At 36.3% G+C, this 18,762-nt stretch overlaps 1 protein-coding gene across 1 annotated transcript in view; it reads left to right on the top strand.

Moving 5' to 3' along the window:
* The window catches only part of CWC27 (CWC27 spliceosome associated cyclophilin), a 121,422-nt gene that overhangs the window by 70,385 nt on the left and 32,275 nt on the right, over nucleotides 1–18,762 (top strand). Inside the window, exon 11 of the mRNA XM_063319713.1 lies at nucleotides 14,229–14,326. Within this exon, the coding sequence (XP_063175783.1) occupies nucleotides 14,229–14,326 (98 nt within the window). The remainder of the gene's footprint in view (nucleotides 1–14,228; nucleotides 14,327–18,762) is intronic.

Here is an 18,762-nt window from a genome sequence, read left to right as displayed (position 1 = left end):
TTTGTTTGGAAATCATTTTCAGGCTAATTCAGATCTCTATTTACATTCTAATTCGCCTTCCATACGATATGTCCATATCCAGCATCTCTAATCGCATCCGGTCTCTAATCTCTGGATTCTGAATCATGAACAAACTTTGGAAGTGGTGAGACATGAGGGTTCTCTTCTTTCACTGGACAGCCAGAGGGACTTGATGGCCCATTCCCACTGAAATCACAGTTGAAAGTGGTCTGCTCCTTCTGTCAGCACATTTAGATAAAGGGCATCATAAAAATAAGGCAAGGGGTTCTTAAAAGGTCCTCATAACCACTCTTGTGTACTAACACAGAAGTGGTTGTAGACTGAGCTATGTGCTTGACTGGTGAGTGAGCAAGCTACATAGTTTTTTTCAGAGGTACAGAATTCCTGAAATATTACTCGGCTTATTGTGAATGCATTTTACGGTGCATCTCTGAAGATCAATTCCCGGAAGTACTGTATTTGCTGTGTATGCCTGTGCTTTCTGCCTTAAACAGGAAAAGGGAAACAAGGAGCAAGATGCTGCTACCAGAGCATCTCATCCAGCCCCTACCTAACATGCTCTGTCTTCAGGAGCCCCTCACACCTGGACAAGAAGGGTGATGAAAGCCAGAGAAATTGTTCTGACAGTGGAAATTCTGGCTTTCGACTTTCCCAGAGTCCTACATCCCTCCTCTGTCACATCATGTACATGTGGTTCCTCCATGTGACAAAAGAGGGCTTGGGAAAGGCAGTGCTCGAACTAGGTTTTTTTCTTGCTGCCAGTAAAATTCTTTCCAGTCTGTTCTCTCTTGTCTGGATCAGAGGAGCCCCTAGAAGAGGGGGCAGCCAGGAAGGATCCTCAGGCTGGATGAATCACCCTGTTGGATCCTTTGAGGCTTAGATAGTACTATTGGAAAGAGGAGGGTTTTGTTAGCTTTGAGTGAGGCTCAGTGATTGCTTCTAGACTTGAAACGTTCTGCAAATCAGTCTTTAAACTGACAATAAGTTGATGACATTTTTATGTATAGAAAACCAATTTTATATAATATTGAGGTTTTAGAAGAATTAAGTTTTGTTTCTCTTCAGAGATCTGCTTGTTTTGAGTCTTAGTAAAAGAGAGAATCTATACTTGCTTGCGGAGGAATACAATAGGTAGATTGAGTAGTATGTTTAGCTGATCTTTCAGACAATTTGGCATTGATCTTGCAAACACCTCAGTACATGCTTAACTTTGAGCCTTTTTTTACATTGTTAGAGTTACTAACTACTCTGTACTCAAACAGAGTTCTCTAGTTGTAGTTTGCAGTAGCTGAGCATTTGAATGTGATTTGTTTGTTTAAAATATGCATTATATAGAGACTGCAGAGCAGACTCACTTGGGAATAATGTTGCCATTTCGTAATAGGGAAGGATGCTAAAATGTAGAAATGTCAAGGCCAGCTAACTCTGAAACATTTTTGGCAAGATTATGTTTTTTGAATCTCGCTTTTCAATATAATTACAAATCAAGTAAAGTTGATTATTTGCTTTATTTTAGGCTGCTCCTATGACATAATTTACTATTTTGTATAGACAGATGATATGGGAGGTCAGAAAAGGATTCTGTATGTCTGTGGTGACTATATTTTACAGTGTCTGATAGGTTTTTATGGAAGCCATTTGGTGATCTCATCAACAACAAGTATATTGTTTCATTACTATCAGATTCAGTGTGTTTGTGATTAAATCAGCAGAATGGAGAACATGAAGGGAGTGCTGTTCACTTTGCAATCATTTCCATCTGTTATAAATTTTTATCAGATGTTGGGAAACAGCAGGCAAAACTCAGTGCAAGTGTTTTATCCAATTTCCAAAAAATGGTGATATTTAATTGGCATATATTGTGCTCTTAGTTTAATCTGTCCATTTAGATATCTGAAATGTCCTGTGGTATACCAGTATTAATAGAGTATGTAGAAAGGTATGTCCATCATTCCTCACATTATTTTCTTTTGAAGGCTCTGATGCTGATATAAATATTTCAGTACTTAGTAATCATGAGCACTGGTGACACTTCTCATAAAATGGAGAGTAAGAGTGAGACTTGGAGAGGAAAATCTCCATTAAGCATATGCTGCTGTTCTAAGTGTCTTTACCTCCCATTGGTGATGTAGGAATCTGCAAGTGGAATTGGCTGGCTGATGGCCAGTGCCATTTGCCTCAGACAAGTGCGAGAGGAACCCATCAGCAATACATATAAGCTGATTTATAATTAGATGGTCCTAAGGTATGAAGTCTTATATGTCTTCGAAAATTCATTTTTAGTATTTATTACTCTAAATAGATGTTCCTGGTTTTCGTGAAAATGTCTGAGATACTTTTAATAATATGAAGGGGTTTACTCCAGAGAAACCATCTGCAAAAGAATTGTGTGGTCTTGTCTGAAGAGTGAAAAATATTTTATCCTTTTTTTCTAAATTACCGAGATTTTACCGAGTGTCTCCTTGACTCAGATATTAGAACTCTGCAGTAGTAGTGTTTTTCCTGTCCTTTTTCATGTTTCCTCTGTCTCACTTTCTTTATGAAATTAATATTTCAATTTTTCTCCATCTTCATGTCAGGGGCAATATTTCATGGTGGGAATAATCTTTGTCATCCTTTCTGGAGTTTCCTGTATTACTGTGTTGGCCATTTTGACATGGGATATCCAGTTTCATTTATAGTATTCTAAACTGAGCAATATTGGCTGTCTTTTGTAGTGCCACTATAATACTTTTTGTCTTACTCTCCTTAATAAGTGTTCATTTTATTTTATGGTTTTCCACAACTGCATATTAGTAGAGGTCTTCATTTAGCTGTCACTAGTAAAGTTCAGAGGCTTTTCATGAACTCATTCTGTTACTTCAGAGATGCGTAAGGTGTGCAAGGATTTCCCTCTGCAGAGTCTCCTTCAATTTTGTAAGAGAATTTAATCAGAATTTATGAGAACCTGACTGCAGGCATTTGTTCCATTCTCCATTCCTGAGTTAAAACCCTGAGAAATCACCATATTTTCTCTGGGCTTGACTGAGATACTCATTTTGGATCTTCAGGAAATGTTGCCATCATACACCTCACTCAGTTTTTTCGGAGTAATTATATTGAAGTATTAAATTTGCCATATTGAAAGGTAATTGTTTATTCTTGTCTCAGTTTGTCTAATTCTTTTCACTGTGTGCTTTCTTTTCAATTAATTTCTCACCATTTGCTTTCTCATTTTTACAAGGCTCATTATAAAGGCTTTTCGAACATCTAAAGCTGTTCGCTTTGTTTTCCATTACTCTGTTCATCCGCACCTTCACCAACACATTGGAATGAAAATGATAGATTAGTGAGACAACATACAGACCTGGTGTTGGAGATGTTGTGTATTTTACTAGTTACATAAAACTACTCACCAGAATCTACCATGAGGTTTACTGTGATTTCTTTGGTGCTCCCCTTTGTTCTAAAGATACAGTTTGTGACGATCTTGTCATCCCATACAACATTGTTTTTAAGATGAGTTAGTGGAACAGCCATTCCTGATTTCCTTCCAGAGTACGTGCTCTGGAGCTTTATCACACTTTTAATTGGTTGATATCTCTTCTTCTGGAACCTCTCTCTTAGGTGTTATCTCATCTTTATGTCCAAATCAGATCAGGTTCCTAGAGAGTTACCTCCCCAGCATCTTCTTTTGAGAAAGCTGACACAAATCAATCATTTATCTTAGTAGCAGTGGTTTTGTTTTATGTTATTATTACCTGTAATCCCATGTGACCTAGTGACCTCTTCCTTCTTTTATGTTTTCTTGTTTTAATTAATTCAACCATTTTAGCATTAATACCTTCAGCTGTTCCTCATTAAAACTCATCATAGACTCTTTTATACGTCTTCTAACGTACAACATTCTACAATTTATTCTGACAGCCCTAGCTTTAGGTTTACAGATACAAAATGATTTGCATAAACCTTGTTTTTAGTTACGCTGTTTAATTCCATGCCTTTCTGGTCCCTTTTTTGTGAGCTTTGCATTGCATCTAATACTTTTTATTGTTTTACAGGAAATATCCATGTTTCTTTTAAAGCAGTTAGTATTTTCGTCTTAGACATTAGAACTTCTTTGACTTATCTGATGAAACCACGCTTTTAGATTTTTGGCATGACTTACAGATTTGGTCTGCTTCCTCTAACATGATAGAACAATATAATACAATGGTCTAGATTTGAAAGTAAGAAACAAGGACAGTCATTAGTGGCTAATAGAAAAATATCTTGAATTGGTTTTCTAAAGGAGATTCTGCTAAACTAGCCTGTCTTTAGGTATTTCCTGAGCAAAAACAATCTTTTTTCTAGGCTAAATGTGTATAGAATTATAGAATCATAGGATCGTCTAGGTTAGAAGGGACCTTTAAGATCATCAAGTCCAACCATCAATTAACACTGACAAAACTCTTCAGTAAATCATGGCCATAAGCACCATGTCTACCCGTCTTTCAAATACCTCCAGGGATGATGAGTCCACCACTTCCCTGGGCAGCCTGTTTCAATGCTTGGTAACCCTTCGAGTGAAGAAATTTTTCCTAATATCCAATCTAAACCTCCCTTGGCAGAACTTGAGGCCATTTCCTCTCATCCTCTCACGTGTTACTTGGGAGACGAGACCGACACCTACCTCTCTACAACCTCCTTTCAGGCAGTTGTAGAAAGCAACAAGGTCTCCCATCAGCCTCCTTTTCTCTAGGCTGAACAACCCCAGCTCCCTCAGCTGCTCCTCACAAGACTTATTCTCCAAACCCCTCACCAGCTTCATTTCCTTTCTCTGGACTCGCTCCAGAATCTCAGTGTCTTTCCTTTAGTGAGGGGCCCAAAACTGGACACGGTACTCGAGGTGGGGCCTCAGCAGTGCTGAGTACAGGGGGACGATCACTTCCCTAATCTTACTTACCACACTGTTCCTGAAACAGGCCAAGATGCTGTTGGCCTTCTTGGCCACCTGGGCACACTGATGGCTCATATTAAGCCGGCAGTCAATGATATAATAAGACTGATTCTGGATTAATCTGGAGGAAATGGTTAAAATGAAGAAGAGGGAAATATAGAACAAGAACTGTAAAACAGGTAAGAAGATGGTTAAAAGAGAACATAAATTATGTTGAAAGAGGAGCTGTTGATTTTGGCCAAATTTATTAGGATAGCTCTTATTTCAGATTTTCAATAATACATTAAATATGAAAAAAAAAACCCTAAGTTTGTTGGAAAAAACTTGTAGATAGTGCAAAGTTGGAAAGTAATGTTAATGTGACAGGAACAACTTAGACAGGAATATCCTAATGGAAAATTGAGTGATCTCAAAAGCTTGAATGGTAGAAATAGGGTAAAACTTAACAGTCACAGGGTCATGCAGTAAGGAACTAAAACAAGAATTCATCCTGCAAGCCATCATTCAGAAGTGACAGTAGAGGAGGAAAACCTCTTAAATGACCAATGTAGTGTGCTATTGCAAAAAAGAAAAAAGGCAAATGCATTTCTATCAAGCATTCAGCTAGGCATTTGCAATCCAGATAGATACACCATTGGTCTGGACGAGAGGTGCTGGCAGTCTCCTGCAATTTTTATGTTTATTTGTTTTAGTTTAACCATGTTGCCTGTTTTACGTTAGCCAAAGTTAGATTCTTCTCTTACACTGGGAAAATTTAGGTTCTTCTATCTGTTCCAGAATCTGCTGTGAACATAGAAGTACAGATAGTGCATAAAATCAGCCTTAAGCTAAAACTATGATATATGCTTCTGTACATGCCCTAATGCATACATCTGCAGTTTCTGGCAGTGTAACTGGTGGCTGAACAATGTAAGCGAAGAAAGTTTGTAGGGAAAGCTAATACCTTTTATTAAGCAAACTGTGGAAGAAAAACAAACTAGCTGAAGAAGAGCTCCTGTGCCCTGAAACCTGTGGGGTTTTTTCCCTCTCCGTCTGTGTTAGTTGCTGTAATGAAATATATTGCTTCTCCCTTAATATCTTTCCTCTTCTAGAGCAAGTTTATACTTCATGCTCAGTCTGCCGGCCCTGCTGTTTTGCTAAGCTTGTCCTAACAGAGTAAAATGGTAACATTCTTCATCAGTCTCAGCTTGTGAGAATTCATTGCTCAGTACTGAGACTGCTGACATACAGTGTATTTTATAGTCCAGTACACATAATTACATTAAAAGAGAGTGCCAATTTTCTGATGCTTTAATTATGTGATCCGCTTCTTTACACTCAGGTTTATGGAAATGGAAAGACAGTGATGATTGCTCATGTTGTCTTTAATAAACATGCCAGTCCTATTAGGTTTCAGCATTGAAATCTTTCAGTAGTCCTAGAGGAAATATATAAATACTCACAATTCATACATAAACTTTTTCAGTGCAGAAGTATTTTAAACAAAGAGTTATAGTACTAATTGCAAACTGTAATATACTAAGTACTGTTATAGTCAAAACCAGCATTAACAGTTAGCGTTAGCATTAGAACAGGGCCCAGCAGCTATATTAAAATACTTTGTTTACCAGTTTCCAATGTCAAGACCTGCCGAGTATGTCTTCCACCATTCTTATGTCATCATCGTATTTGAGATACGACTACCATGTACCATTTGCAGAAGATAGGCACATATATGCCTGACTCCTGTAGCAAAACCAGGCTGGCAAAAAAGACATGGTGCATTTTCCAAACCCATAATTTTCATTCTCATTTTTACAGTTGTAAAATTATTGCAGTGCCAGAGATGAACTGTAATGTAATCCAGACAAAAATAAGATTCTTGAACCCTAGAAAAGTCTTAGATCTACATGCCAAATGGGGGAATTTGCTATCCATTCCAAGACTTGTATGGTCTGCAGGTACCCCAAGGGGCAGAAGGGGGAGTATCAGAAAAGGCTTCAAAACTGACATTGTAGAGCAGACATTTCCCTTGATTTTTCCACACATTCCACAAATCAATTAGTTGTACAAATATGACATTTATATTATTTTTTTTTTTATCATTCAAGTTCTCTATTTGGAAATACTATTTATATTTTAACTTAGAATTCTCAAACAGAATATTATGCACTTTTCAAGAGCATCTATCAGAAACTAAAAGCTATCATCTGAATATGGATTCTTTCTCATTGTCCCTGTTATTATTAAGGTGTCTGCTTGTCAGTTCTAGAATAACTTTTCTGTATAAATCATGGGTGGTAATGATATAATAGGCATTCAAAGTTATCATTAATAAATTTAAGAAAGAGAATATGAAATGTGCTTTTTACAGAATTAATAAATTTGGAAAAATAAATGTGACTGCCTGTAATTGGAGGGGATTGAATCCCGGACTTCTTTCCAGGCTTTTATCGTACATTAGGACGGGATAATATTGTCCTACAGCCTGATTTTTGTGTGGTTTATCTAAACTAAATTGGAGTCATCTATTCTGCTATGAAATTAACATGAGCAGTGATAAAGTACCTCAGTATTCATTTTATTTTATTAAGATGTTAAAGGATGCTGCTTGTATCAAAAATAAACTTATGTGACAATCTTGACATGCTGTTATTATTTATAACATTTTAAAATGACTTTGTAAAATGAGTAAGAGGGTGATTTTTTCCTTGTTCTGATATGTTTACTTGTAGCAACACTTGCTAAATAATGTTAACATTTAAGGATAGCCAGTGAGTAATTTTCCTCTGATGCTGCTGAATGAGAAGACAGCAAAAGCGAATGAAAGGAAATGGCCTTTAAAAAAATAAAAACAATGTAATCATAATACCATAAAAAGAGGAACGGAAATAACATGCTATGCCATCAAAAATAATAATTTAATCTAATATTCATTATTACAGAAAAAAGCACTTCCCTGAATTAATTCTTGCTTCAGCTACCTTTCAGAAAAACACCAGGCCCAGTGATGCAGAATACACCATAATCTTTCAGTTGTTCAGTCACTGAATAGTTCCTCCATTGTATTTTCACGTTTGTCTGAGTGAATCCTCTGACTGTGAGGCTATCTGTGTAGTTTTGGCACCGCCTAAATACTTAAGTTTTGAAAGAGTGTGGCCTTGTTTAACATTGTTTGTACCAGGATCAGTGAATGACTGTGTGCTAGGGTAACCTCAAGCAGTTTGGGCCTCTCTATGGGGTTAGGTGGAGTTTAGAGGGGGAGTTGTGAATACTCCAAATTGTAGTGAAGTTTAGACTGGAGTTGGGATAAATTTGGAAATGTGTAGGAGGCAAAGTTTTTAGGCATTTTGTAATCGAAATAGAGGCATCAAATTAATTTTAGCCTCTACTGAGCTTTGTCATCATTGAATGGGGAATATCTAAATTAAAGTTTTGAATATATGCAACCACCTTTTCCCTAAATCACAGTTGAATAAGGTACTGTGCCTCATTAGGCCTCATTTGTGACTGTGTATCCTATATATTTTATTTGTTACAGATTTTATATTCTTAAATAAATGCAGCCAATCATGGTTTATATACATGTGTGCATGAGCATGCAAGTAGAAAGAGACACATACATGTGTAGACACATACATAGAGAAAGAGAGGTGGTTTTGTGTTTGTGCGTAGCAAGTATAATAATATGTTCGCTTACACCAAAGTCACAATTAGTGTTTATTTCTGTAATCAGTTCTCTTTTCTTTTGCCGAAGTAAAGTAAAATATGGAACGTCTCCGTTTTGAAATAAGAAGGTACTTTGTAAATTCAGAACACCCCTTATTACTTGCAGCAAAACACCCTCAGTACATGGCACTTAGAAACAAGTTTATTCATTTAACTTATAATTTTGGGCTAAATTTCCATGTGATTTTATTCTTTATTAACCTAGTATTAATTAATGATTTAAAATACAAAAGAAAAATAAAATAGCTCTATTAGAAAGCCGAAGCATGGAATATATGATGTTATAAAGGTAATTGCAGAAAACCCTACTACTAAGATAAAAGTACATTGAAATACTGGTACAGCTAAAAACTGAGAGATGAAAAATCTCCTGTAGTAAACAAGCACTACAGGTGGCTTTTGCAGGCACTTTAACCATGCCGAAAAAACCTGAGCATGAATCAGTAAAATGGCTAAGGTACTGAAACTCCATACCATAGCAATACTATGATGAGGTTTTGGGTCTATGCTTGCCCACAGCTCATCAGCTCAGGGCACAGTGTAGCAAGCATGTGCTTGCTCGCTTGTGGGTTAGATCCTTAGTGACAGAACCAAGATAAGAGTTGTTACTAACCTTTACTCTTGTGTTCAAGCCACTGCTTCGCATTACATTTCATAGGGTTGGAATCTTGCTCCACCAAAATCTGGTTTCTTTCAAATTCAGTAGGAGGATTAAGGTCAAGCAGTCTCCATCAGATTGTGTGTGGACTCCGTCCAGCCATATGGATGTCTCTAGGCTTCTCGGGTATCCTAACTTTAGATGACTTGTGACATTAATCTCTGAAACAGTCTTAAACTTGGAGTCAAGAAACTTTTGCAGTTTATGTATTGAAACAATCAATGAAAATGATCTTTTAATCTTGGTATCATAGAAAATACAGGAAGATTTTCCAGACCAATACTTCTGCATGTCTGAGGCCTGCTTCACCATGAAGTAAATAAAACTGCAAATAAATTGTGAAGGTACTTCTGCTGTGCTGAAGTTAAGAAAAGGTACTTCTCAGTCAAGAGGTGTAAGCTGAATTGTTTGAGATATGCTGATCCGCTTTATTGCTGTTTTAGAGATTAGCAACCAAATAGTGTTAAAAAAAAAAAAAGTTCATATCCATTAAAAAGCTTGAAGTTTGTCAGCATTTTTTAAGATTAAGCATTTTCAGATAATAGGCCTAGCTAACTTAAGTCTGATAACTTTGCTGAAAATGCAATGCTTTCTGCTCTACTAGTGTTCATTTTTAATAAAAATTGGAAAACTACAAGAATGCCAAATAGAATTACTATTTCAGAGCCTAATCATGACTAATGATACGATGTCGAGAAATGAAGACAGGTTAGCCTGGCTGAAGACCGGAAGCCTGTTGCTTCACTCCTAACCAGCTATAACAGAATGCTTTATTCAGCAAAAAAAATAGACTAAAGTTGTAACTAATGCTGGTTAATGTGATCTTGTAAGTAGTAGATAACTATGTTGCTTTTTGGGGAAACTGGAGGGAGGGGATGATGCAGGTTCAAAAAGGGTTTACTTTTTTGATTTATAAAAATAACTGAGTTGGTACAGTGTTTATAGCACAGGTAGATTTGTGTCAAACGTGCCACTGACATTTTTATTTTTAAAAGGTCTTTATAAGAAAATAATAGGATACATCAAACCAACCATTACAAATAATTTGAATTGACTAGCTAAGTGGCCACAATGCAATAAAAACAGCCTTGTAATACAACTAAATACTAGGTTATATAATTGGAAATCAGAAATGCAGGTTGCAGCTGCAGGATAGTACAAACACTGAACAACATTTTGCAAAGAAGCAGCTAAGAGGTGGTTTTAGAGTCATTGTTGAAAATAATGTGAGTTCTCAGTGCAGTGATGACCTTATGTTCCTTGGTGAGTTAAAACTAAGGCACCAAATGCACCATCAGCAGAGCCCTAGAGGAATGCTGGAAGCCATCAGTATGTCCAATTCTGTGTCCACATTCAAAAGGGCTGTGGACATACTGCAGGGAGTTCTGAAGTAGGCAGAAGTGATTAAAGCTAGCAGAACATCTTCTCCTTTAAAATAAACTCATAAAAAAAAGCATAAATTACTTGGTCTGCTGAAGAGAAGCCTGAGTGGTGACCAGGATAATAGTGTAGAGGTGTTTGTTGATTATGTATTGAAATAGTTCAATAGGAAAGCAGATGCCTTCACCGTGCCTGGTGTCGTTAGGATGTAACTAAGTTTCAGTCTGAAGTTACCCAAGTTCTCATAGCTCCTAGATTCTGGAGTTCCTGTCAGTCCTATCAAACTGATGCAGAGTCCTATCAAACCAAGCCACAGTTGAACCAGAAATTCAAAGGGATTCCTAGACTTGATTTCGCTACAAATGTTCTAGATAAAACAATTCTATTTGTTCTGGAAGTAAACTGAAAATTCTGGAGTTAAACAGTTTGTTCTGGAACTGTTTAGCTAAATTTTTTTCAGTTTTCTGCAGAATGAATATTCTGATTTCAATTAATTCTGATACGAGTAGGAAAAATGAATAATTGTTTTGATGTTGCTGTTTCATTCTAGTTTTAGGCTTCAACAGGCAGGTTTTTGGTTTTTTTTTTTCTCATAGTGCTTCTTGGAGCTAAGTGTTCTAGAGAGTTTTGGCGATGTTACTCAGAGAAAAAGAATATGATCTATAATTCTTTGGAAACATTCAATAATTTATTGTACCCATGCATGCATATACACGCACATATACACAGACTTATTTCTTTGCTTGATGTTGAATACCGAACAAATGGTTGAGACAGTTAGGACCATTTTGCTTGGCTCTAGGACAGTATAAGCCTATTGGTAAAGTTGTTTAACCACTGTTATCTTTCAGGATGTTCCAGCTTCAGTCAGAAAAAGCTACTGAGGGTTATGTAGTTAAGAAATTGTAGTAATTATAGAAAAATAATTAGGCTAAGATACTTCAGATAAAAGGTTAAAAGCTGTTGTTTTAAGTATAAACTAGTGCTAGCCAGTATTTGGAAAGTTATGGCTTTCATTTACTAGAAAATGTAGTTAACTTTCGAAAGCTATAAAGAAAAAAAATCACTGGTAATTGGAAATTCGATCCATGTTGTCTAGTTTTAGAAGAAATTTCTGCAAGATGGAATCCAGCTTGGTACTTAAGCAATTTTACTGAAACATTCTTCACAAACTGTGGAGATAAAAGCTTAGCATTACAAAGAATGAGCTACTTCTCTGTTTTCAAAATATGAAATTTAGGAAGGAAATCTTTTGGGGGTTTGTATGCAACATTGGTAATGCCATTTCATGAAGACAAAAAGCAATTGCGTGTTACTTGTTTATTTTCCATTTGTGTGTTTTGGCCCTTCGAAGTGGTGGTAAGTAGGCAGGGGAGGAGATTACACCTGCTCTGGGAGTACCTCTCTGTGTTGAGGGAGGAGGGACAGCTTCCAGGCTGCAGGAAGTGGCAAGAAGAGGAAGAAGCAGAGTGTAAGAGGAGGGCCTGCAGCGTGACCAAGAGAGCCATGAGACAAGCTTGGAACAGACAGAGCTAACTTTCCAGGGACAGGAGGCAACTGCATAATTGGCTACAAACCAGCAGCTGAGTTATATGCAGGCTGAGTGCAAATTTACTGCATGCTAAGGCCAGTGCTTCAAAGATGCAGGGGCCAGGTACAGGCTGATTTTTAGTCCCTTATTTTGATACTGCTCTACCTCATCAATTTGATGTTTTCCTGTTTACAAAAAGTCCATTATTTCTAGTTATTTTCCAGTAAATCTGGCTTGTGAGTATAGCCTGGCTTTCCCATCAGTCAGTTCTTGTGGCTTCCTCTTTAGCGTGCAGGCTTTTTGGATTACCTTTCTCATGAACCTAACTTGGTAAAATGAACCTAGGAATAAAAAATGTAGGAACTGTGAAGTCTATAAGGAGCCAAGTATCAAAGTTGTATATTGACCTAGTACTGATCATAGAAGGAGCTTTAAAAAACGTTTTAGTATCAGGCTGTCTAGGAATTAGGACCTTCGGTGTTTTGTACAAAAACCTCTTTCCATTGAAAAAATACAACTTTTATTGACACGTATGTCGTTCCTGCTGTACAACTTCTATAAGAAATATTACAGTATACTAGATTAGTGTTGTAATGCAGCTTCCTTGCCATACTATCCCCAATTTATGTAAAAGCAATGAAGATACTTGGGTTAAAAATGTCTCTTTATCCTTCCCCTATGATTTTGTTCTCAGGATAGAAAAGTTAAATTTATGTAAAAGCTGTTAATCTGGGTTAGTGTAGCTTCTGCCATGCTGTTGAAAATTAAGACCCACTGTTGTAGTTGATTGGTTGAATGCATTTACAGTGGTAGTCTTGTTTTCCTAGTGCTTTTCACAAGCTCTGTGTTTGTGCCTACATACAAATGAAAATGAACTTCAAATGAAGTCATCACCGCACAATTCGAAGTCTTTGCATAAAAAAGGCCGTTGTGTTGTGAGCAATGGTATTACAGATGAGAACTGAGGTACACAAAACACCTGCAGGGAGATGCTTGCATGCCATGTTCCTGCATTGTAATAATTTCTGCTATTCATTGACTTTGATGAATACTAAATCAATCGGAATTTAATTTTTTGGGGGAAAAAAGTGGTAAATACAGATTCTAACACCAGAAAAACTTGAAGCAGTAGTCACCATTCTTTTCCACTGGTAACCATTAGACTGGCACAAGTAAGCACCAGCTGAAATTCAAGGAATTCCTCTTAAACATGCAAAAGTGCTTTTTTGCATTGAGGGAGGTCAAGTAGTGTTTGCTCAGAGTGGTTTTGGAGTCTCCATCTTTGGATATTCAAAACCTGACTGGACAATGCTCTTGGCAACCTACCGTGGCGCTGCTTTGAGCAAGGGAGCTGGACTGGCTGATCTTTACAGGTTGCTTCCAGCCTGTGATTCTATGAATACAGGTATTTCGTTTGATATTGTCACAATGACGTATAAATTTTGGTTTCTTGCTATCACCCGATTAATTTTTTTTGGTAAAATTTGTGAAGTGAAATGAATTTTCATATGTAATAATGTATACTTACATACATATCATGTCTTTATCACTTACAACTACTACAGTAAGAACTACATTGCATGTCCATCTAAGAAATCTAGGATGCTAAGATTTATTACTTCAGTAAATAGAACTTTATAATACATGTAATATTTATTTGGCAGTGCCTCTGCTTCAAATTCTCTTTGTGTGGTTCTCATGGTTAAATATTAAAATGTTAAATTAAAAATACAAATGAAGGTTCTTTGTTTTATTATTCACGTCTGTGACATATTTTTAATGGGGTCTTAGAGTAGGTCGTCTGTTATGTTCTTTTGTTGTCTCTGCTAATGAAAATATGAACTTTCTTAGGTTCTAATTGAGTTTTAAGCCACGTTCCTAGCATCAGTGAGTCAGTACATTCCCTGTGTTTATATCAGAGATTTACTGCCCATTAACTTTGATTCTATTTCTCCTGAGTGGCTTTACATTCCCAGAAGATTAAATTTGTGTAAATATTTTTCTTTTTGCAGTGAGGAGCTACGGAAAGAAGCGCGACAGCTGAAACGTGAACTGCTGGAAGCAAAGCAGAAAAAAGAAGAAAGATCTTTAAAACCCAAAGAAAAGGAAGGTAGGAGTAAATTATAGCAGGTGTTATGTAGATCTCCAGTTAACGTTACAGCTTTAAAGTTTTTTAGTGGTTTAGTGTTTCTTGTGGACACTATATTGTTGAAATGCTTTTTTTTTTTCCCAAGAAAATTAGTTTTCCTTAAGAATGTTAGTAATGTAAGGATACCAGTATATAAATAATTTGTACAGGTAGTATTCATTCTTTCAAATGAGGTAATATATGTCTTTTCAAACGTTCTTCAGTTACATCTGTGTAGTTGGGCAAGCTTCTGGATTTGAAATATCGTGGCATGTGATTGAATTACTTTGTCGGGACATATCTGTTCTGACCTCTGACTTGGAAAGTCATCTTGACTTTCCAACATAGAAAGGTATTTAAATGCAGATGGTTAACTTTGAACTCAAAGCTACTGACTTCAGATTTTTATGCATCTTACAACACCAGTGGAACTCAAATTCAGAAAGTCAGTTCCATGTTTATTTTCAATAAACCTTTGCAAAATTGGATCTTCAGATGCCCCCTTCTGTGTCAGACAAATTTTATGCGTTATTTCTTTCTAAATGTGCATAAATTGCTAAGTTTATAATATAGTATGTAAGATGCGTGTTGTAGTGCTGAATTGAAGAAAAAAAAAGGGCTGTTTTTTAAGCACTCTGGAGTTGCTAGGCACATTTTTTGAGTGGATTCTTGGTCCAGTTCTCAATACAATAAGAAATCTGGAAGAAAATATAAAATTATTCGGAAAAATTTCCAGATGACACACAATTTAGAAGAGTGGTAGAAAGTATGACATCGTTTTTAGCAAAAACTCATGGACACTCTTGAGTAACAGGTGAGCTTAGTCAGCAACCAGTTTAGCAAAATAAAAAATACAGTATCTTGAATTTGTACGTGAAACCTAGCACCAAATTTTACAAAGTCATGGCTCTGAAAAAGTTCTAGGAATCATGCTGAATCACTGGAAGAATATAAGCTCTCATTGGCACAATAATGAATGCTGTCACTGGCCATGTGAAAAAAGAACTGCAAGTAGAAGTGTAGAAAAGGTAAAGAGTAGTCTTATGTACATATATGATAGATTATATAGAATAGTGCCTTATATGACAATTGTAATACTATCACTTAAACATTATCCCTATTTTGGTGCCAGTTCAGTCTGAGGACTTACTGTGGAGTAATTTGAGTAAATCTACCTTTACAGTGACAAACTAAAGTAATACTTGGGCAATACTCATAGTTACTACTATGGTACAGTTTTGAAGGATACTTTTTGTTCAAGGAAGGGGAGTTTATAAACCAGGGTTGTTGGGTTTTTTGCTTTCTTTGAAATAAATAGCAGGTAGGAGATAAACCTGTTGAAAATCTATAGGGAACGGCTAATGGTGAAAATAATCTTGAATAATCTTCGGTTTCCTTTTTTTGTGATTACTGTCAGAGCACAGAAAGGGGTCTGTTCCAGTACCTGTTGAGAAAGATATATGGCAGGAAAGAACCTATTCAACATGTTCCTGGAATACCTAACTGAAAATTCTGAAAATAAACATGTTCTAGAATTTAAGAAAAAATTAAAAAGACATTAAATGAGATGCAAATAGTGAAGGGCAAGATGATTTATGAAAATACAGTAACAGGAGAAACAGGAGATGAATGATCAAGAGGAGATTTGGTTGTCTCTGGCTAAACAGAGAGGAAATAAGCTTGAATGCTTGTTTTCACTCCGTCTTTAGCATAGCGGTCAACTTTGATCATATGCTTACATCATAAGTGACATAGAAGGAAGTGTTCAGGTACAGAACAAGCAACTAGAGAAGACTTAGATAAATTAGGTGCATTAAAATCATTTGAACTTGGAGTTCACTCAAGCATTAGGGAGGACACTTAGGGAGTCAGGTAAACCAGTCCCAGAGACATTAAGATTAACAAAATGTTAACAAAATGCTTTAAGAGAATTGTTTGTAATCAGGCTGGAAAGCGGTAATCCTGGGAACCTGTTTATTAGTGATCTAGAGAAAAAAACAGATTACCTTTATTAAATTTGCAGACTAAATAAATATATGAGAGTGGGAAGGGGAAGAAACTTATGTGCTAAGGTTGCATTTTCATGTACAGTTGTTGAAGTGAAGAGCTGAGTGGCTTGCGCTCTTCACTTCCACTAGTCCATGTTGGAGCTTTTACTGATCTGATTCAGTTTAAACTGGAAGAAGTGTTCTGGTTTTTTCTTTGTTTGAATGCTGGGTTGGTAGATTCAGTCAGTGCATAGAAGTTAAAAGCCAGCTCGAGGTAAACAAAATATGTTTAGCCTGGGAGATCTTGGGGAAAAAAAGATTATTATAGTAAGTGATTTGTATCTCTCTCACAAAGTATGAGTTGCACAAACATAAGATGCTAATGTAGCACTTTGGCAGCTTCAAATCTGAGAAATATAATAAGTAAAAAGATGATAGCAAGTTGATAGTGCATGCTATTGAAAAAGTCTAAAGTGTACTGACTGTAAAACGTAGAAAATGGTCTGTTGTAGGCAAGACAGACTCATTTTCTATTCAGCCTGAGCAGGTCTTCAGCCTGAATCCTTTGCCCAGCTATGGCGATTGCACTTGAAAAAAAGATATGAGGCATCTTAAGGGAGCACAGAGGAAAGCAACAAAGGTGATTGGTGATCTGGAAAGCATAATATCTGAAGATTGTAAGAATTGGGGCTGTTTAGTCCAGAGAAGAGATGTCTGTGTAAAAGGAGACATACTAATGAACATGAAGAATGTTAAATGCTAATGTAATCCCTGTGGAGAAGATAGGAGATAGTAGGCTTCAATTGCAGCTAAAGAGATTTAGGTTAAATGTTAGGGGAAACTTCTTAAAGATAAGTGTTGGAATAGATGACCTACAAAGTGGAACTTTTCAATTCAGATTAGGCAAATAGTTCTTAGGACTCAGGTAGAAAAGGTTGATCCTGCCTTTTGGGAGGGATGGGCTGTTTTTCAAGATTCTGTGAAGCACAACTTAATCAAAAGAAAGTTAAGATGTGACTAGGAAGAAGGTCTTGGTGGAGAGGAGAAACTAAGCATCTTGATAATGGGCATAATAGTTAGGTGGAAGCATTACCAAAAGCATTGTATTTACCATCACTATGAGTCTTTAAATCAAGCAATTAAAATAAAGGCTTGCTTGTAGGTCTGCCAAAATAATTCAGTAAGGCAGTACTCTCTTTACGTTTTGCTTTCTCTTCAAATAACTTATTCTGGTTATCTATTGACTTGTTTTGTCTATTGTCTGAAAAGAGAAAGTCAGTGTCCTAATGATGTTTCCCTTTTTGAGGAAGTATTGCACAAAGAAATGTAATTCATTGTATGATCAAAGGAAGTAAAAAATCTTCTCATGGTAGAGCGTCTACCATTACAAAATCCGCACCCAAAGAATAAATGTAAAAAGCTCATTAAACGTATTTGGCATGGTCTTGAAGAAGAGGAAACTGTTCCTACATTTAGCTAGAATGAACATGTAGTGCTTAAAGGTGATTACTGAAAGGCAGATGGGAGATTTACTGTGTGACTGTCATATATTTTGGACTATAAAGGAATATGGATTAAATGTAAGAACAGCTTTAACAAAATCCATATATTAATAGCTAGGTATATAATCTAAACTTACTTTTTTGGTCTCAGTTTCCAGATGTCTTTCACAAGCCTATCAATTTGTTGTCATTTGAATTGTACAAAGTTTCTCATCTGTATGGAAAGAACAAGTACACTTGCATGATAGGTACATTTCTGGTAAAGGATGAAAGAATTTACAGACTTCACGAATAACTGTGGAAAGTTGAAATTTTAATAGGAATTTAAGTAAAAGGTTACATCTACCTTATTGTTTTATCGCAGACCAGGTGTGCACTTTTGGATGAAGCCATGCTGGAATATGCATTCCAGGAGCACACCTGATGAGCTCCAACTGGTAGTCTAAAATAGAGCAGCCCCCAAAATATACAGTGAGTGTATCGGGGCCTCAGCATAACAGTTTTGCTCCTGTTTTATAGTCATGTTGAATAATGTTGAATTAGCCAAAGTTTTCATTTATTTTGTGTATTTCAGCATTATAACTAGAGGTGACCCAAAGACACAAAAGTGATCCAGAGCTAACTGCCTACATTTTTAAAATCTTTCAGTCTTTTTGCACTTACAACAAAGCTTTTATTTTCATCATGGTTCTTACGGAGCTAAAAGCAGTTTTTTGAAGTTTCCTTTTTTCACTCTATCCAGATACTTATATTTTTTCTCTGAAGTCTGTTCAGACATCTCAGTTATGAAGCATCAGCTTTGAAGAAGATACAGATTAAAATTTAAGAATACGTATTAGAAAGATTAAATAGCAGCTTGTGACTGATAACCTAATAGTAGTGATGTCTTGTAGTGATATTGGAATACTAAGAAGCATAATTTCATTGA

The sequence above is a fragment of the Chroicocephalus ridibundus genome, chromosome Z (genome assembly GCF_963924245.1).
Source record: "Chroicocephalus ridibundus chromosome Z, bChrRid1.1, whole genome shotgun sequence".
Classification (NCBI taxonomy): Eukaryota; Metazoa; Chordata; class Aves; order Charadriiformes; family Laridae; genus Chroicocephalus; species Chroicocephalus ridibundus.
Note: the sequence above shows the minus strand (reverse complement) of the source record. Positions and strands in the feature narration are given on the sequence as shown.